Source organism: Bombus affinis, chromosome 1 (genome assembly GCF_024516045.1).
Source record: "Bombus affinis isolate iyBomAffi1 chromosome 1, iyBomAffi1.2, whole genome shotgun sequence".
In the NCBI taxonomy this organism is placed as follows: Eukaryota; Metazoa; Arthropoda; class Insecta; order Hymenoptera; family Apidae; genus Bombus; species Bombus affinis.
In genome coordinates, this window is record NC_066344.1 from 16,836,384 (window position 1) to 16,860,503 (window position 24,120).

Here is a 24,120-nt window from a genome sequence, read left to right on the forward strand (position 1 = left end):
ATAAGCATAGACGTGATACTAAATAGATCTAACATTCATTGCAATTTTCTGTCTGAGAGTTCACAAAATCCATTGCCAGTTTCAAATCATTTTCAGTGTTACCGATTCAATATGGAATACCTCATTGTTTGTGCTAATATTTTTATAATATTTACAACCAAATTTATATTCATATATCTTATAATTATGTTATCTATAATTTCAAAATTTCCTTAATTTAGATCATTTGTGGTTAATCTAAAAGTGCAATGGTTCTGTTGTTTTTAATTTAAAGATAGTATTTTAAATTTCACTGGTATTTTGAACTATCCATGATGGAAGAATTTACATTATTCCCAGCCAATAATGGTAGAAACCATCTTTTAACAGCTGATAATTTTATCAGCTTCGGTAGTTTAGTTGAATGTAATTTTTATAATAATTATTTTAAATTCTAAAGGCTATATAAAGACTACAAATAAGAGATCTAATTTATAGTAATATTATTGCAGAGGAATTAGGTTTGATCATACGTCGATGTAACAATTTTTATTAGATGAATCTTTCGCTCAGTATTTCTACTTTTTGTCGATAGATGGCTACCTATACGCAATTCGTTCTATAATTCTCTCCACTCCATTAAATGCTTTTTCACCAAAACATCAAACACTAAATTTATATATATATCAATATCTTCAATCACATAATATCGATATCTAATGTTAAATGTGTAAGATATCGTATCATATAACTATATCATTTAGCTAAGTACATTTTTATTTTTTTAATTAGATTCGTAGGTCCAATTTAAGTCTACAATCTTTATCTCAATAAATACGATACTACTACAAGTATACTACTTTCGATTATTAATTTTAGAGTGGTTTTATATAAAAAAACTTGGAATTCTTACAAAACATTGATCCAATTTCTTTTATGTTTGACATATGTTTGTCATACATTATCATATTCAATGAATAATTATTCTGACTTTTTTCTTTATGGAAATAAAATTACTCTCCGAAACAAGCAGAGTTTTTACATATAAGGTTTATTAAATATTTTTTATGTACATTATTCCTGACATACTTGCGTTATCTATACAGAATTGCTTTTACATCGCGACATAGGTCGGCAAACAACTCATTTTCAAATATTTTCCTTTTCTCCATTTTCATTAAATGACGAATTTATAAACAAGCAACACCGAAAAAAACGCTCTAAACTGCATTTACTATTCGTTGCGAGTAGCACCGTTTGATTCATAATTAGGTCATGACAATTAACTTAATTTGTACTGGCATTAAGAAAATTAAAACTTTATGCTCAACGATTATTTCACGACGCAAAGTACAGTATACGCAATAATAATGCGAAACGTTCAAACAACGCGAAAATATGAGACAAAACTAAGATCCAAAACAGTTTCAGAGAATCTTATAGATTAAACAAATTTTTCAGTAGAACAATGGCAAGAATCTGTTTACATGTCCGACCATTTTAATTTATTATATATCTCCGTGTTTTTTTTTTTTTTTTAAGAAAAGTAAAAAGGTAAAAAAGATAGATAATTATTTTGTGCAACGATTAATATCAACATAATCGTAGATAATTAGGAGAAACATAATAAGGTGTTTCGCAAAAAAGCTTTTATTTACATTTGTTCCTCTTTCTTTAGCGCTATGTTTTTTCCTTTAATCTAAAATTGCAATAAAATTCCACAAAATCGCATTCACACTGATCAACATCTTGTTGTGGAATGTTTCACATAATAAATACAGCTTTCGACATAAATTAAAAACGAGTCTTGCAATTTACAACTGAGAATTATGAAGGGGTGGAGATTAGGTACGTGTGTGTGTAGTGAACATGTGGACGTGTATGATCATGTGTACATGAGTACCCGAGGGCTGACGCTTGTGTTAATGTCTGTTTACACGTGAATCTCGGTGCATGTCGGATAGAATCTGCACAGATTCTATCGCAACGAATTTATATCTACTCACGACGAGCCCGTATACCTTATTTACAATGTCCATATAAACATATACATTGCGCTGACCGCTTATTTAACTTATTACCAATATTATGAAATGAAGAAGGTAGAAAGTACTGTTTTGTACCGTAGGTTCAATGCGAAAGAAACGCGTACATACATACATAGAATGTATAAAGGAGATGACTTAAAAAAAAAAAAAGAAAAAATAAGGAAGAGGAAGAATATAAAACAAATGAGTTAAAAAGTAAATTAAGAAATTACTAGAAAGAAGAAAAGGAAAAATTAAGAAATGAGAAAGGAGAAGGTGGAAGGAACGGAAGAAATATGCTGGCCTGTGCGCGAAGTTCAATCCTTCGTGTGTGGTGTCTCCGACGCGGAGAGGAAACATCGTTACATCGTGCTTGTCGCTCGACATTGAATTCGTTTAACAGAAATCGCTGATATCCGTCTCTACGAGCGCAGTAGCATCTACCGGCTACATCGACGTAACTTAATATGTAACAGGGAATTCTTAATCCAACCCTTAACTGCTAAATCAATCTTACAATTGGACTGAGTGATAAATTATTATCGACTGTACAACGCCGTTAGTCTTTTTTTTTCCTTCTTCTCAACTTCATCATCATATCTTCCTTTTTTTTGTTCTCAACTTTGTTTTCTTTTTTTTTTTTTACTTTTTACTTTGCTTTCTTTCAACTTGACAACGAAAACAAAAAAGAATGTACATTTTCCTACTTCCTCGGAATTACTTCTTTTTCGCAGAACTACTACAAACCTTCCGAGTCTCGTTTCGTTTTTTTTCGTTCATTTTATTTGGACCACGTGAATAAGTTTCCACTTTTTTATTGTTTAACATATTTTTTTCGCTTTCACTCTTCATTATAAAATATACTTCCTCTCGATATCGCAGAAGCCGTGAATTACGTGCAGACGGGATCTCGAGGAAGAATACACGCGTATCGGTCGAACAGGTGATAAAAATGGTGTGTCAAGCACTTGAAATTTGTACAAACGCACGGTTCATTTTCGCTAGTGAAAATTTAACGGGCCGGAAAAAATTCGACTTCTTTCTGGAAATAACTCGTGTCGTTAAAACAAATTATTCCGTGAGTTTTGCAAATGACGAGAGGTGAAAAAGTTATATAGTGAGAAAAATAAATTACTAGATGGCGTGTTCGTGGTTTACCCACGGGGCCTCGCCACGATAGCTTTCTTCACCGAATCACGTGTTACACCGATACGTTTCCACAGCCGAGTTTTTCTCGCTACTAGAAGAAGGTAAAACGAAAGAAAGCTTGCCTCATATAAGTTTCCATTCTTTTCGATTACGATATACGATCGTTCGTTTGAATCACATGAACCTTAATAAGTACCAAGTGCCTAATGTAAGGTCAACGTTCGAGATACCCTGAACACTACCCATGTTAATAGGTAGAGGAAAGAAACTCTAATTACCGAGAGTTTCACGTATACATTTTTCCTTTTATCTTTTTGTTAATCTTCGTTACATTTTTTCTTCTCCGCCTCTCGATCGAGAACCCCGAAATAAATATTACGGATACCATGAACAGCAAAGGTTCGTCGGCTCGGACGCAGACGCGAAGCGGGAGAATGCGAATGGCAAGTTTTCATATATTTTTCCATTTTTCGCTTTAAGGTTTTGTCTATACACAAGGACGTATCTTACATAGAGTTAAAGGTAAAATTAGTTTCTTCGAAGTTGTTTAGACCATTAGTCGCCAGAGAGGGAGCCACGGAACGTATTCTTATTTCTTATACAATCTTCGTTGACGATCTCCTCTGACCATAATCTGCAACAGAAAGAGTGTAAGGAACAATCGTGGGAATATTGTAAAATGTCGCACTTTCTTCTCGTTCTATACGATCGTAATTTTAAATCTCCCGAAAGGAAATTGCTGCTTATCCCTCGTTATCGTTAAAAACTATATATAGAATCTCTTAAAAGAGCGGTATCGTTCGTATAACCCGGAAAGCTGGGAGATTTCATGCGCGCGCATCCCGTTAATTCATTGTTTCTATTAAATTACTTTTAAAGCTGCTCCGTATAAAAGAAGAGCAGGGGCAAGGAACTTTAATCTCTGCTAGGTAAACTTTTTTATCAACTTCTTAGCGAGATAAAACGCGCAGAATCTCAACTTTTAACGATTCACACGGCCGCGTTTTCCCGCTATTCGCGTTCCTTCATTTTAACCGAATTACGCGGGCGCCGTTGTGTATCAGACGCCTTTACGACGTCTGGGCAAAAACTTCATGGGAACTGTTCTTTATCTTTTATCGACAACGTATGTATAGTTTCATATTCCCTGTATACCCACTATACCTGTCATATACCTCAGCCAACACACTAAATTTGAATTTTAACTTTACAGTGTCTACAACATCCCATTTAAGGATAAACTAACCCCTAACTTGAAACATGAAACATTGATGATTTCTATATATAATGTAAAATAAAAACTATAGACAACAATTTTTTCGCATATCAATCACATCTACTCTAACAATCCCTACTATTGTCAGGTCTCAACTAAATTCATGTTTCATAAGGAGAAGTTAACTCTGAACTTTAGGTTAGATCTAGTTCGAATTGAGAACATGAAACACCGACGACGTCTATCATGAGGTATAATAAAAGCTATATGCGACATTTCCTTTCCATATCAATCACTTTTTCCCTGACAGTCTCCGTTTATTTCCAGTTCTCTATTAAACTTATTACAACTATAAGGAAAAGTTCATTTCTAACTTAAAACAAGGAATACTGATGACTTCTACAATAAGATATAACATTGTTTACATACATCAATCACTTCTTTTCCTATTTTTAGTTCTCAATAAAACTCACCGAGTCGACGGGAACGAGAAGTTATAATCTGGAACGCCTGGAACAATAGACTTTTACGTGTTGATGTACAACTGATGATGAGCCTGATGCTGACTCTGATGCGGATGCTGCAGCGAGTGTTGATGCTGGTGCTGATGAGGATGCTGATGCTGCAGCGTCGGGTGTCTCGCGTTGAATCTCACGCTTCCGGCCAGCGAACTTCCTCTACCATGGGTGCCAACAACGCTCGGTGTATCCGACAGTTCGTCGTCCTCTGCTCCTAGACTACGAAACCTGACGAACCCATCCTCGTCAACGAGCATCGTAGAGCCTGTGGTCGGTGTTTGCTCGTGGATACCGCCACCGCCTCCCTGCTGCACAGGCGTGTGTCTGCCGCGACTTTCGGAGTTCCTTAGAGTTTGTATCCCATTACCATGCCGGTTTAACGAGCCGCGACCTTCGTGCGGGAAATGGCCCATGGTACCTGACTTGCGAATGGAATGCCTCTCAAAAGTACCTGCAACAACGACAATATTATTCAGCATATATAGTCCCATGCTTTCTAGGGAAATTGCTTGTTTATTATTTTTCCAATTTTTTTCGTTTTTCTTTTGCCTCGTTACGGTTCGTGGTGTATCTCGTTTAGGTAAACCAATAATTTGAGTGCCCAAAAACGCGGAAGAGTTATTTGTTATATCTCTAATTTCGTTTTTCTTTAGTATCGGAGCTCTGTTAATGGAGAGCGGATGTGACATTTTATGACATGTTAACGCGTCGTTAAGTGTAGGTCCTAGAAAGAGTTTGACAGAAAAGTATGCGCGATGAAAATTATTTTTTTAAATTATTAAGATTATCGAATTTTTTCGAATGGACATGAAGAAAAGGGTACTTGAAATGATACTTGAAATAATTGTTCACTTACGTTGGATTCTAAAACGGACACACGAATAGAAAAAAATCAATGTTCTCGGACAATATGCCATTCCGGTCGTGCCATCTTAGAGGTAATAGCGTGTCGATTAGAAGACAAAGCGTAAAAAGAACTGCTGATTTCGGGGTTTCAATATTGTACTAATACCGCGAGTCAGCATTCTGAACTCCTCTCAGGGCACGAACTGTAACAGCACGTTGCCCCGGATGACCTAATTTATCGTTCTATATCTCGCAAGATTATTAGAAAAAACAACAATTTCATTTCTCATTTCAACAAGTATTTTATAGAAGTATTATGATATATTCTTCTGCGAACATCCTCCTGCACCAAAGAATTATATAACTATGTTTTCGTAAAACTGCTTTAAAAACAAGCAGATCTTTGTTTTTCTCTACAAATTAAAAGAGCGAACTAGCTTTTCTTTAATGGTATTCTACAAAAAAAAAAAAAAAAAAAATGTTGTTTAAGTAAGAATTTACTTTTAAACGAGATACACAAAAATTAACAAACTCTCTTTCAAATCTGTTCGTCACGTTTCAATGCAATTTAAGAGGAAAAAGAAGAAACGTTGGTAGGACCCGTAAGAGGTTAGAAAATTCTCTCACGAACCAGAAAACGAGAAGTAATTCGCCCGTTGATTCAGCTCGTAACGTTGAATCACACGGTAGCGCGCGCGCATCGATACCTGATATGTTCAAATGTTCGGGCAGCGTGTTCAGCGGGAAGCTATCGTCGTAAACCTGTTTCCCGGTTCTCATCGTGTAATTCTGGATCGCCTGGTTGGTGCTACAGATAGCTGGGTAAAGCACGTCGTCCATATTCTCGGTGGAGGTCGAGCTACCGCATGGAAACAGAGCGAAGCCAGAATGGACCGGGTGTTGTTGCAGCTGTTTCTCCCGCAACGGGTACTGGGATAGACTGGCTACCCAGGCGAGTAAACCGCATACTGCTAGTTCGAGTAGCCTAACGGAGAACTGCCAGCCCCACCATAGCCATGGATGCGATTGTGGTCTTTCCTGGACATTTCCAAATATGCCATACAACTGGACGAATCCCATCAGGATGAAGAGTAGGGCGGTAGCGATACTGGTAGTGATGGCAGTGCTCAAGGCCATCGTGGTAGGATCAGCACCGACTATGTGATTTGTCCCTGCCGTTTTGTTATTCGTTAACAGGATCTGCGAGCGTACCACCCGGTAGACGTACATGTAGCCTAGGCCAAGGATCACGCAGACGATGATATAGATGCACTGGCAGATCAACGGCAATATCTTCGCCTCATCCGGATAGCCAAGCACGTGCGTGGACACGTGCAGGGAAACACAGAGAACTATGTGTACCGTAGAGGACAATACCAATGCAGCTGGCGACAGAAACCTGCTGTTTAAAGATGGGGCCTCTGAGCAACGAGCTAAGTATAGCACCAAGGTGGCGAACGCGGTGGATAATAATGGTGCTGGTAGGTACATGAGCACTCGGGACAGAGGCTCGGGCAGTGAATGGCCTAAATTGTAAGCGTCGTAGAACAGGTGAAAGCACCTTAAAGTACAGACGGTCGTGAGAAGCAGATGAACCGTGAGGAAGTACGACTGGGTGAGTAGATTCGTTGCTTCGTTGAAACGAACGATCTTGTAGATCGAGTATAGAGCCATTAGCGTGAACAAGATCGCAGCGACGTACACGTGGAGGAACCAAGCGATCCGCCAGGTGGACTCAAGGGGATGCGTGTCAACTTGAGGTACAATGCGGTCACCAGCCTCGTTGGGCCTCTTAGGGGGTGGAGCAGGAGGTTGTGGTTGGGGATACGGAAGCCTTTCCGTGTCCACTATCTCGATGTTCTCTGTTTTGAAGCCGTTTTCATTCCTGAGCCCGTGATAACTATCATCGTCATGTCTCCTGGTATTAGGCAAATTGAAAATCGTCGGTTGTGTAACAGATTTGGAAGTATCTAACGTGCTAGACGTCCTGGTCGTTGTTGTAGATGATGTCGTCATCTTTTCGGTGGTTGGAATTACCGGCGCATTTTGCGCTGGGCTCTTCGTGGCTAGAGGCTTCAAAAGTATCTCTGGAATATCTTGTTTACGACCGTTGCTGCCAGATAATATTCTCGAGATGCTTGGATAATGCAGAGTAGGTACAAACTCGTTAGTATTGTTCCTTCTGTCCAGCTCGCTGGACTCTACCACGTTCTGCTCCTTACTGGGCGTATTCAACGGTTTGTTTCTAGAATGAGAGTGTCTCTCTGGCACTTGAGAGGGACCCTGAAGATCGGGAGGCCTAATGGGTATCCTCTCATGGGCTGGCGTGCCGCTCGGTGGTGGTACCGGTCTCTTGAGACCCGAATGAACATCCGAGTTGGTTCCTCTCAGCGTTGGCTTATTTGCAAACGGATGAAGGTACTCGGGAGGCAGAGGAGGGGTGAAGAGGGCGCGAGACGGGGGAGCGTACGAAGGCAGTTCGCGGAAGGCCGGCGACATGGTCGCTCGAGGAACAGGAGGATACCTGACGGATGGTATCGACGAGCTCGTCGTTGTGGTCGTGGTAGTGGTCGTCAAAGGCGACGGTACCGTCGACAACGTTGTACTGGCCGAAACTTGAGCATCATAGGCGGGCACGCTGCGTTTTGTGGTCGCCGAGCTGTGCGCTACCTTGTTAAATATGGCCGCGAGGTTTTTCTCTAACGCGGTGTTGTCCAGGTTAAAAATAGGGCTATTAGGTCCACCATCGCCGCTCGCTGAACAAAGAAGGATCGAGCAGGAGGACAGTACCAGCAGCAATGTCGACAGGAGCAGACGCATCATCGGGGTCATGATGATGCTCGATGATAGTAGTAGAAGCTAAAGCACTGACAGTTGGAGAATTCAGCCGGGCATCGGTTCATTCCATAACCATGAGTAGAAAACGAGAGAGCTTGCTGGCACGCACGCACGCGACGACGAGTGCACTCAACGTTCTAAGGACACTTGTGAAGACGTCTATGTATCTTCTTCTAACGAATCCCTATATTTTCTCTGCCCTCTGGCTCAGTGCGTTCTTTAAAAGTCTCCTCCGTCGATATTACAGCTACGCGGCCAATCTCGGAACGAATCTTGCCTGACGAGGTGTGCAGCCTGAGTCAAATATTACATTCCTAAATGTACAACGACGGCGGCGGCGATGGCGGGCTAGTAGTCTATGCGTTCTTGGCGGATTCCCCTGTTGCGGCGTTGGTTATCAACGGCATCTGTTGCATTTCCACCCTTCAGATAGTAACTATATCACTGGCCTGATCTTTGGGAGCGGTTTCGTGGTCAATTTACTTCGTCCTCCGAACAGTTGGATCCCTCCTAAAACGCTTCGAATTCTCTCTCGCTCTCTCTCCGTTAGCTATACTTGTATATGTGTGTGTATATATATATATATATATATATAGATATCTACATTTTAGAAGAGAATTCTGCGAAACCAAGTTTCCACGCGATTCGTCGATAAACGGACCCAGCTGAATGGACGTTAGAAATTAAGACAGGACTACTGCTGACTATATTCCCTGTCCGTTGCTGTTACTGCTGCTGTTGTTGCTGCTTTCTATCAACGGTATAGAACCACACACATATACTAAAGCTGACCTTCTTTACGGATTTTCTCTGTTTCGTTATATGGTAGAAGAGAGGCTCTACACACGACCAACTATTACCGCTTCGGCTCGTGTACTTCCATTATATCATCGGGATTCAATAAGCCTCGGATTATTTCGCCGTGGTAACGGCGTTACAACGTTGCCTTGTTCCCGGAGCAAGACTCGATTTAAAACCTATCTACTTTTACGGACGATAGAACGTCGGCGAACTTGTTAGCCGGGCTTAATCCGATATCATCATTGCTCGAAGCCATCCCAGATTCGCGAGAGCCTCGGGCGAAACCTGAATTCCTGAGGGTACATTTAATGTCTAGAATCAGTCGGAGTTCCTTCTGGATGGGATGGTCTCGTAGTTACCGCGTCCATTCATTTCCTCGAAATGCGTGTGCCACCGTTTCCTGCTCCTCTTTGTCGCTCTAACTGTTTTTGTGCACTTGCTGCTGGCCACTTTTCGCCTCTCTCAATTGGTATCCCTGCCCGGTTACGACCTGTGAAAAATATTTTCCCGTTACTTTTCTTTCTGTTATTTCAGTCGAATATCGATTACGCTGGTAGAATATGAATTAAAAATGTCCGATGAAATTATATGGGATGAAAAAAGATAGTTATTGGAAAGTGTAATAGGGTAGAAGAAGGGATCGAACCAATTATTCGCGCGACAAGACGCATGTTATATCAACCGAGCTAATTTTTAACCCGATGAACTTCTTCTAATTTTAATATCGTCTAATGGCCATGGAAAGATTTTATGCTGAGAGAATCCATCTAATTTTGAACTATGATTTTTAAATGACCTTATTATATCTCTCATGATCCATGAACGGCATTTAGCGTTCCTTACTTTGCGCTTATTATAAAAAGGAGACTGAATTTCAATAGAATTATGTTTGTTCAAAGTAGATCAAAGAAAAGGCGATAATGTTCAAAACAACCCATCGATTGGAAAGGTAACTTTTTAAATATACGGGCAGGAAATATGTATATTTCAATGTCTATCACGTGATTATTTTATATGATGCTAAAACTAAGCGCTGCATAAATTTACTGGGAACTGATCAAGCTAAAATAATTTCGATATAATTCAATTATGTACGACTAGATTTTATTTACAATTTATTTTTCGGTATTTGCAGATTTCACGTAACATATTCCGCTGTAATAAAATCCATCAGATGAAGATATGTAATATAGGTTATGCTAACAAATTATTTTAGTAACCGTCAGAGACACGTACTTTGCGATACATATTATGATTAACTACAACGCTTGTTTTTAACCCCGGAGGGTTAATGTAGAAAGCAATCTGTTTCTTGAAGTTTCGCTTATAGTAATCTCTATTTAAACTCTAATAATATTGTATTACGTTCTATTAACTTTATAACTAATAAGATTAGTGAATTAACAAATTACAAATTAAGATCATTTGCAATTTCGTAAGTTATAGAAATCTATTTATACAATTTTTACAGTTTGGGAGAGTTAAGATGTTTACTTTAATTATAATTAGTTATTTTATTATTTGCTTATTTCGTTACTAAACTTGTTATGTAAGAAAACTTATTAATTCTGATGAACTTATATCCTATAACTTGTGAAATTTCATTAATATTATTTCAGTTATGTAAGAGGGCCTTAGTGTAACATTTTCTGGCATATATTCGCCCGTACTTCTGTTCTTCGTGTCATTAACCGGCAGAATGAAGAATCTGCCGCGACAAAGAGGAGGCATCGTAAGAATAAACGAATAAACGGGTCATAGAGCACAGAAATTAAAGATTGGAAGCGAGTTTTCAATAGGACGTCGGTAAATGTAGGTCCCAGTGAAATAGCACTTTCATAGAATATAAGGAACACAGATAAGGCACGTAAGCCAATACGAAGTAAGAAGGAAAAGACGGTGAAGTTCCACTTAGAGCCTCGTCAATGGCACAATAGCGGAGACCTGATTTAAAAAACTTAATTTTACGTTAACAATCGATCATCAACTGAGCCGTATGAGCCGGGTCGGCTGGTATTAAATTTCGGATATATCAGCTAGACGGAAGCCGTTCGAACGTAGACGACTCAGGCTACACAGGGGATGCATGTTACAGGAAATTGGTCGACCGGTTAAAAGAGCATACGCGAGTGACTCAATTTTCTAGCACGATCATTTATCAACTGAAAAGTTTGCAACAACAAAGGGTAACCTTTACGATACTTAAATTGTATTCGTTAGAAGAGTAAGAAATATATACAATGGTTCAGAAATATATCCGAATACTTGAAAAAATTTTTGTTGTAAGTATATGTAATATGTGTGTTATACACAACATTTTCATGATTATATTGGTACAGTCTAAAAGAAATTTAAAAATGTACGTATTTAGCGCAATGTTGATTTACTGAAATTACTAAAAATTGGAGCTGCTTCCTTATTGTGATAGCCCCTTCAATTACAGCGGGTCACCAACCATGCGGCGCATACATACAATATTCATTTCCCCAAATGTTTCCATTTGCAATACAGGAGAATATAACCCGAACGAGGAAAATTCCAGGGATGTACAAAACAGTGCATAATGCAGGATTTAAGCTGGTAATCGATGATTAACGTGTTGCATGGATTACACTCGCTCACATGTAAGCACATAAAATCATTATCGTATTAAACAATGGAGCTCAAAGATCTCTGTCGATAAAGTAAATCTCGATGAAATTTCATTCCATCAAATATGTACTAATTTACGTCCAACAAATATGACGTTGTTTAGCGAACTTTGTCAACCACATCAACTTTAGTTATAAAATATAACTGGAAAATATATATATGTATTATAATACTATGTGAAATTAATTTCGTTTGGACGTCAACAATTTCAAAATTGCGTTATACCAATTCGAGCAGAAATTTCGCAATCGTACAAGAACTATTCATACAATTAATTGTATATATTGAATTCGACGATAAATTATCTCCCTTATTTTAAGAAAAATTCTTATTGATTAAATTTTTATAACACGAATATACGATTATAAGTTCTTCAAATTTTCGCGCTAAAACGCTTCCAAATGAAACTGCTCTCACAATTGTTCGTATTATTTACGAGGAACTTTTGTTTGCCCCCAATTGAAAGATTCGGCAAAAATACGTGAAATCACCGAACATTCTCGATTCATACGAAGCACAATTACTTCCGGAAATCTGCCCCTATCTATTCTGGTATTTATGTCTTTGTTCCATACAAACGTATACGTGCGATTCTACGCGAGCACACATGATAAATATTTGTAGAAACAACAAAATATATATCTCAACGCGTATGTCCCAATGGACCGGAGGGCTTCGTGTTGCGTCCCAACTTTTTCATATAATGGCACACGATGATCCGATTTTGCGATTGGATCATACAGGATTTGTCTTTTCAGCTATTTACGAAGAGCTTTCAACACAAAACTTTTAGAGTTCACATATAGGTTTAAACAATGTGTATTCTGTTTCGACTCATGCAACAGATACATGAAGATTACATATTTCACGAGAGATTGCACATGCGGCTGATCAGAAATGATATATCTATCAATGATGCTGTAGTTACAAATACGATTTGTATAAATATTTCAGAAGAAAAAGTTTAATTCGATGCTAATACTCGGTAAAAAATATATTGATTAATTATTAAATGTGATTACGCTATTTAGTTACTTTTCTTGGTTTTGACTATTTGACTCGAACCTTTTCTTTTGAAGCTTTATTTTATCATTATTGAGATATGTATAATTTTGTGTGCTAGACTAGATTAGCCGCGTAGTAGTGACACACATATGTGAATATGAGTGTATGGAAGTATGTGTGTGCATAGCGTCTCGAAAAACAGGTGAATGCAACTGTTCCGTTAGCGGTGTGGTGATAGATGGCGAGACAAAGAGAATGCTGAGATGCGCGCAAATGTATATCGACGAAGATCCTGCAAATCATTTATTAAAGAAACCTAAAACTATTTTAATATAAATTCTAAGTGTTATCTTAGTGTTGCTTTACTTTTATTTCGGCGATCAAGACCCACAATTCTCAACAATCATTAAAAGAAATTGGGGGAGTCGAAAAATTTATCAAAAAGGTTAGGTTAGATTCTGTTACATTTGAATCAAATTCGAGTTAGGTTTCATTAAATTTATTTAAATATGTTTGAATAAACGAAAATATCATTCCACCAAAAAGACATCAAATTACAGTTACATTATTAATCAATATAATCATTAAGCGTAATGTTGCATTATTGTATTATTAATAAGATTAAGATAATTTAATTCTGGCATAGTATTATAGGTGAGTTACAACTGGAAGTTATATTTCGCAAGATATGTATTCTGAAATCTCGAGGTCTCGATTTGAAACATGGTTCGAGAGTAGTCGGATATCGGAATTCGATGGAATTTTGTTTCGCGAAACAGTCTTACAATTAGCGTAAAGCAGCGATATACCAAATGGCGCTCCGCGCTACATTCTTGATCACGTGACTCATACAGAACCGATGCCATTACTTACTACGGGAAAGAATTGCTTGACGTCAGTTTCGGTATAGTATGCGATTTGTTCAACTTTTACAATTACTCTCCATGATTGTTCGCGACTTAAACTAAAATAAAACGAAAACCTCGAAATTCGTCCGCATAGACTGGGAATTCGTCGAGGCGTGAAAAACTTAATTAAAATTTATTACGGTCAAAAGTAGAATTAGATGAATTAATCGAACCTCCGGCTTTCCTCTTTCCTTTATTTGGAAACGAAAACCTAGGGGAAAACCAGTAAAACTTTGCCGTAGAAACTAAAATCTACATTTATCCGTCTTTCTTGTTTATGCGTTATTGTTACGTTAATTCATTTCGTCTTTTACAAATTTCATTCGTAAAGTAAAGTCAAAAGATTCATGTACATGGAAAACAGCTTAAAAAATATATATATACACGATTTAATGCTTTTTGACTACAAAAAATCGTCTGAGAACGGTCGCTCATATTGAAACGTCGATTTATTTTTTTGAAGTATGAAAAAAAAAATACACGTCACTCTTTGAAAATCGGCGTTTCGTTTGGAACGGTAACACGACTTACCGGCTGTGATTTAGCGGCTAGTTGGTTTCGTTTGGCAAGTACACGCGGCGTTCGTTAGTTTGCGCATCTACGTTTCTCTCACTCCCTATCGGTCTGTGTTTCTCATTGTGCTGAACCTGTGTTGATCAGTTCACATAGCATAACCGAGGCTTGTCGATGCTAACATAGAATTTCATAGAACGAACGCTTTCGAGAGATCGGGTCTTATCCTCGATCAATAAAAAGTCGATATATGTATGTGATAATAACGTACGGTTAATAATTGGATCTACGGTTGAACCATAAAGAAGATGGTGTAATCGCGTTTCCTGTTTGGAGAAATATGATATGATTAACGTCTCGAAATAATTTCATGATTAAATATCCAAGAATTAACATTGTTTGAATCGAACATTTCTTTTTTGGTCAATTTATATTATTGAATTTTGCTTTTTTAGGTTATGTATGCCGCTGAAATGTATTTTTCACTGTAAGGATCAACGATTATATATATATATTTTATTATATTAATAACAGGAAAAATGGAAAAGAGTAACATTTTTTAAAAATTAATTAATAGTAGAGATTAAGTCTGTCCGAATTTTATATACTGAATTGAATACTGAAATTGAATTTAGTTTGTTGTGGAATAGATATTCGTTCGAACAAAGAAAAACCACCCGGAGATGTAACAAACCGTCTAATTCGTGTAGCCATATATGACAGCTTTTGCACCGTGCAAACCGGCTGTTTAGTGTGCCGCGCATGTTTCTCGGATAAAAACGGCGATGAAAACCGCATCCTGGAAGAACGTCCTTTGGAATTGCTGTGGAACAAAAGCACGCTTTATACATCCTCATAAAAACGCAGACACGTAGACCGTTTAAACCGTACGAACGCACAATTGCTTATCCACGGAGGTTCGCAAGATACTCTTGGGTCGATCGTCGATAAAACCTCAATTTCTCATAGGAAGACTAATTTCAGTTCGCATGAAAAACTACCCCGACAGTCCGGTCCCACGAAAATACATGAGAAGTTCAAATAAAAAAGAGAGCGAGCGAGCGAGAGGGAGAGGGAGAGAGAGAGAGAGAAAAACGACCACACGCGAACCGGTGGTGGTAGCAGATGCCCGAGAAGACGGATTCCCGTTAAAAACGGCCGATATCGTCAAAAATAATGGCGTGGAAGGAACGCATTTTGGCACGACAGACACACCAGATACCGTGGAATGGATTCGAGCCAGAGAGAATGATAACTCTTAAACAAATTTTGCCTGCCTTATCTCGTCGTATATTATTCGAGGTCCAAAACATGGGGGTTATACTGGACCCTTTTTGTCTTAAGTATGGTAGCACCATATTAACTAGTTTATGACTATTACACTGTTAGTAATTAATTATTGTAGCCAAACGTATCAAGTAATTGTACGTCCAACCACCCAATGAAGAAAAAAGAAACTATGAATTTCCTAAAAATATATTTCTCTTAATAACTGACCACACAAAAGCTGGTCCCATGACCAGTTAGGAAATCAGTGTTGTATGTTCTTTGTGACACCTAAGCAGGAACGACCATAGACAGCAACTAGCCGGTAATGTCGTTACTCGCAATTATCGTGATAACTGTGCTCTCTTCCAATAGCCGGCGCTTTTTGCACAGTGATTGCGAGTCGTGCCAGACCCAAACGCACACGATGACGCTCGCCTTCTATATATATAATGCACGTGCTACACGCTGCCACCGACCAGCTGGTCAGAATCGGGACGAGCAGGCCAAGTAGTCGAGTCACGCGAGGAATTCAGCTTTGCAACGCAACGAGCGCGCGCGGGACGCACACATACATATACACAGTCAATGCACCGCGGGGATTAGCAGCGTTCACTTTCACGTGCAATTATCTGCCTTTACGAGCTTGTCTCCCGGGAAGCATTATCGCACGAGGGAGCGAGAGTCCTCTTGTTCCTCGTCCGTAGGGCGGACAAAGACGAGCAGGCAGACGGTTCTCAGTCGAGATCCGGCTGGTGGGCGAGAAATTTTCCAATTCTACTTTGTTAGTCGTAACAGGTTGTTCTCTCGTGAGATCGAAGCGTTTACACGCGATCGCTGCTTTATACCCGTGCAACACGAGCGCCTTGGGAATTTTTGTTTGAAAGAATGCAAGCGCGAGATATATGCCGATATATACATGTATACATACATAAAGTGCTTTTCGAGAATGCGCCATTAATGTTAGACCGAGTGTTTGTAAAGAAATTCTTCAGGATTGTTCTTTCTATACATTTGTTCTTTCTATACATTATTTCGTTTTTATTTGTCCTCTTCTTTTATCTTCCCTTTTTCAACTATAAAGTTATGCTAGAGGTTGTTAGTTATAAAATCTTGGTGGCGCTCATGGTTGATAAAAAAGAGCTTACCATTAAAAGTTGTGTATATAGATTTCTATTGTGGTAGAAATTTCTTTCTGCTCTACGATAACGCAGAACAACTTAGTAATACAGTCTCCTAAAAACTTCCAATTGGGCTACGAACTTCTTCCTTATCCCTGTTCACTTCTCGACTTCCTCGCACAGATTACCATCTATTTAGAAGACTCGACCGGTTAAAAAAAAAAGAAGAAAAAAAGAATGAAAATAAAGAAGAGAAAAAAAACGTGAAGCCGGACTGATTAACTAAGGAACTATACTCTTTGAATCCAAGATTAAAAAACTTCCTCCCTCGCTTACGGAAATTACAGAAGTGTCCTTTGGCAAATAAAACCGTGCAGATGGAAAATATTATATTCCCGAAATTATTACGAAAAAACAAACAGGGAGGAGAAAGAAACGTACGCATATCAGCGATAGGACAAGAGTTGTTGAAACTCGAGTGGTAAACAGCTTACGAACTCCCCGCCTCTATCGTAATACCATAGTGTCGTGTTTCAGATTGAAATTCCCTAGAAACGACAGATTGCCATTTCGCGAAACAAACACGAATCCTGCTAATTGGCAATTTCGCTTTCTCTAACATAAACTTCCGCAACTACGGATATTCATGAAGACGTAACCGTTTTCATTTTCGTTATCATTTCATCTCGACTTATTTCCATCTTCGTCGTTGCTGGCCTCATCTCTCTCTTATTTTATCTACAGTTAACGTTCTTCTCTCTCTTTCTCTCTCTCTCTCTCTCTCTCTTTCTACCTGCACGGTTAACGTCCGTTTTTTAACTATGCCATCTCCTTCGTTCTCCGTTGTATTTGCAATGCATACCGGGACTCGTGCTACCCATGGAAGATTATCCGTGGGGCATAATAAAAATTTTTCCTTCCAGATGCTACCAGACAAAATTTCCTTCGTAATGGAAGTCACTCTATTATCTTACCTCGGATAATTAGGTCGAACCGCTCTAGGTATTTTTTCCCCCAGCGTTTTCTCCCCCACTCTTGGCCGCTTAACGCGGACACGGCGTTGCAGCGGGGATAAATTCAGATGTGAATTAATGTGGGAAGAAAACTTAATGGAGGTAGCTCAGGTGGATCGAACGGCGGATTACTTTCGCGGGGAAATATAAAATTACGTGGAAATTCGTTTGACGTCTTGTTTTATCAGACGTTGATCTCTAATTTTTCACCGGCCAGCGACGTTACAACTCGGAAAGTAAAATCATTCTCCGACTTTCTGCTGCTTACCTTTGCCAGTATTTTTTTAAATTATTATGTAAATTTCTTTCATCTTATTTCAAGACGACCGAGAGAACGGAGAAAATTTCCAAGAAAACATGGCGAAAAATGTAACTACGTTCGATGAATTTCATCAGTTTGTTATCATTGCTTGTATGAAAATAAATCCGAAATACTAGCTTGCTTCGTGTTTTCGCGGTCTACGAACTTGTTTGCAGTTCGCGCAGTTGTTTGTACAGTGAGTCTGCAAACGATCACCTGGCATTCGAAATACGTACTTTTTATTCCATGAATATTGCGTACATGCCAGAAATTGCAGGCCACGCATTTCAAATCTCCTCTATTATTTTCATCCAAGTGTAACATACGTCAAAATAAAAATGTTTTGTCATTTCATCCTTACTTTAATTTTGCAGCGATCTTTTTGCGAATTTTCAATCTCGCTTCCGTTTTAGTAAACAAAAAGTATTTATGATGTTTTAAAACATTTAAAATGATATATAACAAAACAATAGCTAAAAATCATTCATAGCAATAACAATTGTCGATGTTCTGCACAAATTTGACATATTTTTAATATTATAAAAATATAATTGAGTTAAAAGTGTCTGGATGAACGCAGCAAAGTTAATAGCAGCAATGAGGTTCGATTTAAATGTCAAATTTAATTGGAATTTTTTAGGGGTTATTTAACCATCGTGACGTAAGTTGCATCTAGTACACAAATCATCTCTACAAACCTGCAAATTGAAAATATCACTAGCCTGCGAGTGCCACTCGTAAATTAACGCGGATGAAAACGCCGCATTTATTACTTTGATTTACCCGGCGAACTGTCATGAGATAATACTTGAGCGCTAACGCTCCAATTATCTCAGACACGGGTACAAACAAATTGTCCGAAACGTTTGTCGTAGTAATTACGTGATACAATTTCACAGTAGACGAAACGTGTTCCGCGCTGCTACCGATCTAAAACGGTTAACTAGGAAAGAACAGAAAGATAACGTCGGCGTGGTCCGTGCACGAACCTTTGTAGAACTTTATGCTATCTGGTGCCACGCCCAGTTTTGCGTGTGGATAGCGTTGGAAAAAAGCACACCGACAGGAAAAACTAGAGAAATCGAGAGAGACGCTGGGCGGAAAAAGTGTGACACCTTAACGGCCCTCTATGTCCGTGACATTAGACGAATTAGGTTAGGAATAGCGCTTAGCGCTTCGACCGCGATCGATAGGGTTATATCGAACGAGATTTGACGAAGCCTAGAGCCATCTACTATGTTCTCTATTAATTAAACAAGACGGAGGTGGAGTGCAGCATCTATCTATCGAAGTGTGAACTGTATTCTAAAAAAATTTCGTGCGGTTGACCGACACAAATCTACCCGTCAACGATCGATACAATATTAAAAAGAAAAGGAGAAAAAAGCCGAAGAGAAGAAAATACCGGACGCAGTTTTAATTAGAAAATGAGTTAAAATAATTAATTGCAGTTTACTGAATTTTCCCAATTTTGGTTGTTTGATTCTAGTTTCTAACATTCTAAAGTTTTTACAATTTCTCCTTATTTCGTAAAAAAAGGACGGGAGTTAAATACATATTCAAAATTGGGAAGAATCGTTAGATTGCACAATTACTATGAACGAAAACCTTCTTTTATTGACAAAATCCCCTATATATGGAAATATGAAATCAATTTATAAATTACACATGATATATCGAAATAACGACACTTATTATCGTACGAATTATCGTTAAACAATATATCGAAAGTTATAACGAGAATCCTTTATTCATTTGTTACAGTTGTAAAAAATGTTCTCGTTAATAACTTTCTCGTTCATAATATAAAATATTTTGCAATATAGAAGATAACATACGAACTAACCTAAAGTTCGCAGTGCGTTCTTGCGTTACTTGCACTTCACATAACCTATCGCTTATGCTGTTTAAATCAGGAACGTATGCATTCTTTCAGCCAATTAAAAGATAGTTAAGTAGCGGTAGTTATGTCAGGCCAGAACGAATGACAATATCAGAAATACGTTGATAATTTCGTTTTTGCGTCGAGTGATACACCAGGTGGAGATAATTAATTACACCTGGAAATAATTAACTGCGCCATTGCAACTGCGCTCTAATGAATTCACGGTACATTTACTTTCGCAACGAATTATTTCCCTTTAGCAAAGGAAGAGGAAGGGAACTGAGGCGGGAGGAGATGAAGGAGGAGGTGGGGGATACTATGGCAAAAGGCGTCGCTTCTTTTGAAAAACAAAGGCGCCGCAACGGACGCGCGATACACAATGGCACGAAGCTCGTCCGAGTAATAAAATTAAACTCACTTCAATTTAAACTCTCCTTTGTAAACTTTCGCGAAATGATTTTAAAGCACCGCGCCGCAAGAATCATCGTAATCGCGCCGCGGTAAACAAAGCATCCTTTCTCTCTTTTCGTCTGGCTCACTCGCTTCCTCTATCACTCGTTCTTCCCTATCAACACTCGTTGTTCTTTTACCTTCGTTTCTGTAAATCGGTCCAGATGTTACAGACGTTTCTTTTTTCGTCGCTAAACCATTGTGATGAGAGTTAATTGAGAAGCGAACGTTCAAAGGAAAATTGTTACTTTTCTCTTACGTGATTGTTACGTTTGTCGTTCACGATTTCAATTTGTCTGAAAGTATTAGGAATTTAAAAACCGTGAAAAGAAAAGATGGGAGAAGAGGGAGCAAATGAGGCTGAGGCACAGGTAGTATTTTAATCTGTGTAATGATCTCACGGAATACTCAGGGAACAGGAAGTCTGTCGTCATTGATTCTACGTGACAAGTAGAATTTTATTATCCTATCTTTATTTCATGAGACGTATCATTACGCAAACCTCATCAATCGGCACCACTACTTGGTTCTTTAATTTGAAGATTTCACTATATCTTGAAATCTATTACAGACTGGCGGTCGTGTATAATTTATGTACATCTTATTACATTTTGTCATTGGTAACTTTATACTTTAATACTGAAGTTTCTTCAAATCTCAAGATATCTTGGAGATTGAAGTATTTTTGTTTGAGGACAGATTAACATTACCTTTACTGTCACACTTTGTTTACTTATTGCTGCAATTGTTGCTTTCCACTCACTGCATCTTTTTAAGCATTATAGTTTCCCTTTTGGTCTTTTCCCTTACTGTCGGTATCTCATATTTGATCGCAGTGTGCTACTTTTGTTACCATTGTAATCCTTCCTTGATATCTTTGTGTCTTTTTATTGCAGAATTGCACAAGCAATTTCACTTATGTGAGATTTCTCTCACAGTAGGATTGTTTCCCCGAATGTAGAAATTTTTCTAAGTTCCAATTTCATCACGATAGAGTGTACCCCAGGAAGTTATTGCCGAAGGGAAGTCCGTTGGATGATAGGTTATTTTCCACCGCTGATTCGAGATGGACATTGTCACAGAAATAGCTGGAACTGAAAGAGAAGTTCCCCCTTTCCTCAAATACGTTCATGGTAGTTAAGGTCGTTGACAGGAACAATTTTGGAGACGGTGATCGATAATGACCGTTATTTAACCACTGCATAGTTGCTTATGGCAGCTTATTGACCAAAGGGATAGTTTTGATAATGTAGGCTAGTTTAGGGCACCTCGCCACTAATCGACACTCATTTGATCACATAAGATCCGAATATGAAATTGATGACATAGAAATCGGATCTTTCGTTAAAAGTATCTGTATGCCCGCTCATATTTGGAAGAATCTTAACAATTTACCATAACGAAACACACAATCGAATATTCTTTAAGAAGATACATAAATATGTATTTTAATGTCTTCCTAATTGGCAACAAGATGCGAGCAACTCTGAGAAATATACGCTTACTTAAATTTAAAGGAATGCTAACAATTTATTGCACTAATACACACAGTCGAATATTTCCTAATAAGATATAAGTACTTCAGTGCCTTCCTAATTGGCAGCAAGATTCGACCAAGCCTGGCTATTAATAAGAGAGTCTATATGAAGAATTTTATTCTATCTTGGTGTGAAATGGACAGAAATGGATAGAGGGGAGTGAAACAATGATACCCGACACCCAACCCGAGATATACTCGGCGTTCTGAAATCGATACTCTATATAAAAACAATTGAATGTGGAGAGACAGACTGTGGGCAACTGAAATGAAAGAAATACATACATATGTATCACTGTATCATGTATAAGTTCCTCTCCATTGAAGATATTTCCAGGAGATAAAAATAGATAGGAATATTCATTAACAGAAAGGTGAGCAGTCACTGTATGTATAATAGTAAGTATTATATCTACTGATTTCACATTCTAATTCTAACCTATCATTTCATACACTATATCATCTGAGTTCATATACTTCTATGGTCTACTGAACAAATTGACCACATCCAAATCTTTAATTGGATCTGCGAATTCAAAATTGCAGTCGAATTTGAAGAACGTATATGTATGTATCTTAACCTCTTTCCAGCGAATGAAAAAGGTACAATACTATGTACAGTCAGGGACGTTATTGCATCAACCTGTATCGGTATAAATGCTTTAATTTAGAACCATGTTATATCTGCTACAAAGGTTTATCCGGCCGTATATGTTACCATACGTGTCCAAGAAGGCATAGGATCACTATGTCGTAATCCTCTTCCCATTGACACGAAAATGCGACACTGATTGGAGAAGTTGACGTAAAAGCGCCTCGTTACGCACAAGGAGCCTTTTAACAGGGTCACGCCAGATTACCTCGTTTATTTATAGGCCGACGAAAAAATTGATCGCGACACCGATCGAACGACCCAGCTTTGAACTTTCGAACCGAACAGTATCTTTATAGTTTGGCTTACAGTTGACCAGTCTTCCCTCGACTAATGAGGTCTTAACCTAACTTTCGTAAGCATATCTTAAATTTTTCTGAAAGGGCATCAGTTTCCATACAAAGTATATTAAATGCGATATATATTTATTTTAAGTAAATAAGTTTATCTTTTCTTATATTATTACTTAGAACTAGGAGCGGTAAGTGTCATAGTAGGAAATGTCATTTCCGTCAGCCATATTAGATATATTTCATTAAATTATTATTTAATAAAATTCAATCTTATTTTCTACGATCGTGTATACATGGTAGCGTATTTGAACTTTCGAACCGAACAGTATTTTTATAGTTTGGCTTACAGTTGACCAGTCTTCCCTCGACTAATGAGGTCTTAACCTAACTTTCGTAAGCATATCTTAAATTTTTCTGAAAGGGCATCAGTTTCCATACAAAGTATATTAAATGCGATATATATTTATTTTAAGTAAATAAGTTTATCTTTTCTTATATTATTACTTAGAACTAGGAGCGGCAAGTGTCATAGTAGGAAATGTCATTTCCGTCAGCCATATTAGATATATTTCATTAAATTATTATTTAATAAAATTCAATCTTATTTTCTACGATCGTGTATACATGGTAGCGTATTTTACGATTGGAATCTTAATTGATGGGAAACATAATTTCCATCCTCCGTGAAAAGGTTAACGCGTCGAATGAATTTCCGGCCTTTACGAGAAATTTAGGAATCCAGAAATTTTTTCGTAGTTTACTCGGAGAAGTTGATACGACCGGTTCCTACGTTTCCGGTACACGTAGTAAGAGAGGAAACGATAAAAGGGTATGGCGGTACAGTTGCGCGCTACGTGAGTTTAGTTCGGAAAGTTTTATCGGTCAAAGTTGCTGGATACTGAGGATTTCGAAATTCGATTCTCTCAACTCGGCAGAGAACCCGCTATCCGTAAAACGAATGATTGTTTGACATGGATTATTAACGATCTGCCTGACGATAGAGCGATAGAAATTCAAGAAGAAAATTTCCATTTCCTTCGTATGTAAACGAACCATATTCTCATTTTGCTTATATCGGAGAAAAACAAAAGAACCATTATTCGTGTAATGACCCACATTTAGCTAGGAGGTTGGTACATTTCATTGATGG

The 24,120-nt window shown here is 38.1% G+C and overlaps 1 protein-coding gene and 2 long non-coding RNA genes across 5 annotated transcripts in view; 2 read left to right on the top strand and 1 right to left on the bottom strand.

Moving 5' to 3' along the window:
- Nucleotides 1–1,613: 1,613 nt before the first annotated feature.
- LOC126914421 (uncharacterized) overlaps nt 1,614–24,120 on the bottom strand; it is a 120,724-nt gene continuing 98,217 nt past the window's right edge. For 2 of the 3 annotated variants that reach the window (XM_050718382.1, XM_050718363.1), the window contains 3 exons: nt 6,443–9,864; nt 4,845–5,340; nt 1,614–3,789 (listed from right to left, as the gene is read on the bottom strand). In XM_050718382.1, the coding sequence (XP_050574339.1) occupies nt 4,898–5,340; nt 6,443–8,567 (2,568 nt within the window). In that variant the 5' untranslated portion in view covers nt 8,568–9,864 and the 3' untranslated portion in view covers nt 1,614–3,789; nt 4,845–4,897. The remainder of the gene's footprint in view (nt 3,790–4,844; nt 5,341–6,442; nt 9,865–24,120) is intronic. The other variant, XM_050718373.1, reaches the window with a different exon arrangement.
- Nucleotides 4,191–4,997, top strand: LOC126915098 (uncharacterized). Its single transcript, XR_007710026.1, has 2 exons — nt 4,191–4,281; nt 4,828–4,997. It is a non-coding gene; the product is annotated as an uncharacterized LOC126915098 (long non-coding RNA).
- Nucleotides 14,415–16,746, top strand: LOC126915055 (uncharacterized). The gene is made up of 2 exons (XR_007710008.1): nt 14,415–14,704; nt 14,908–16,746. It is a non-coding gene; the product is annotated as an uncharacterized LOC126915055 (long non-coding RNA).